Below are 240 nucleotides of genomic sequence, written 5' to 3'. Positions count from 1 at the left end.
CCCCCCTGTGCCTCCCCAGCTCCCCTCCACCCTGTGCCTCCCCAGCTCCCCTCCCCTGTGCCTCCCCAGCTACCCCCCTGTGCCTCCCCAGCTCCCCTCCACCCCAGTGCTTCCTCCTCCCCTCCACCCCACCCTGCCCTGCGCTCACAGAGGAGCCCAGGGGGAGAGGGATGGCAGCTGGCACCACCCTGAGTGTGAAGGTGGAAGCCCCGCCCCGCCTCGTGGCCCCGCCCCACACCT

General features: G+C 72.9%; 1 protein-coding gene across 1 annotated transcript in view; it reads left to right on the top strand.

Moving 5' to 3' along the window:
• Window positions 1–170: 170 nt before the first annotated feature.
• The window catches only part of P2rx2 (purinergic receptor P2X, ligand gated ion channel, 2), an 11806-nt gene continuing 11736 nt past the window's right edge, over window positions 171–240 (top strand). Inside the window, exon 1 of the mRNA XM_013023029.1 lies at window positions 171–229. Within this exon, the coding sequence (XP_012878483.1) occupies window positions 171–229 (59 nt within the window). The remainder of the gene's footprint in view (window positions 230–240) is intronic.

This window comes from Dipodomys ordii, unplaced genomic scaffold (genome assembly GCF_000151885.1).
Source record: "Dipodomys ordii isolate 6190 unplaced genomic scaffold, Dord_2.0 Scaffold66, whole genome shotgun sequence".
Taxonomy (NCBI): Eukaryota; Metazoa; Chordata; class Mammalia; order Rodentia; family Heteromyidae; genus Dipodomys; species Dipodomys ordii.
Note: the sequence above shows the minus strand (reverse complement) of the source record. Positions and strands in the feature narration are given on the sequence as shown.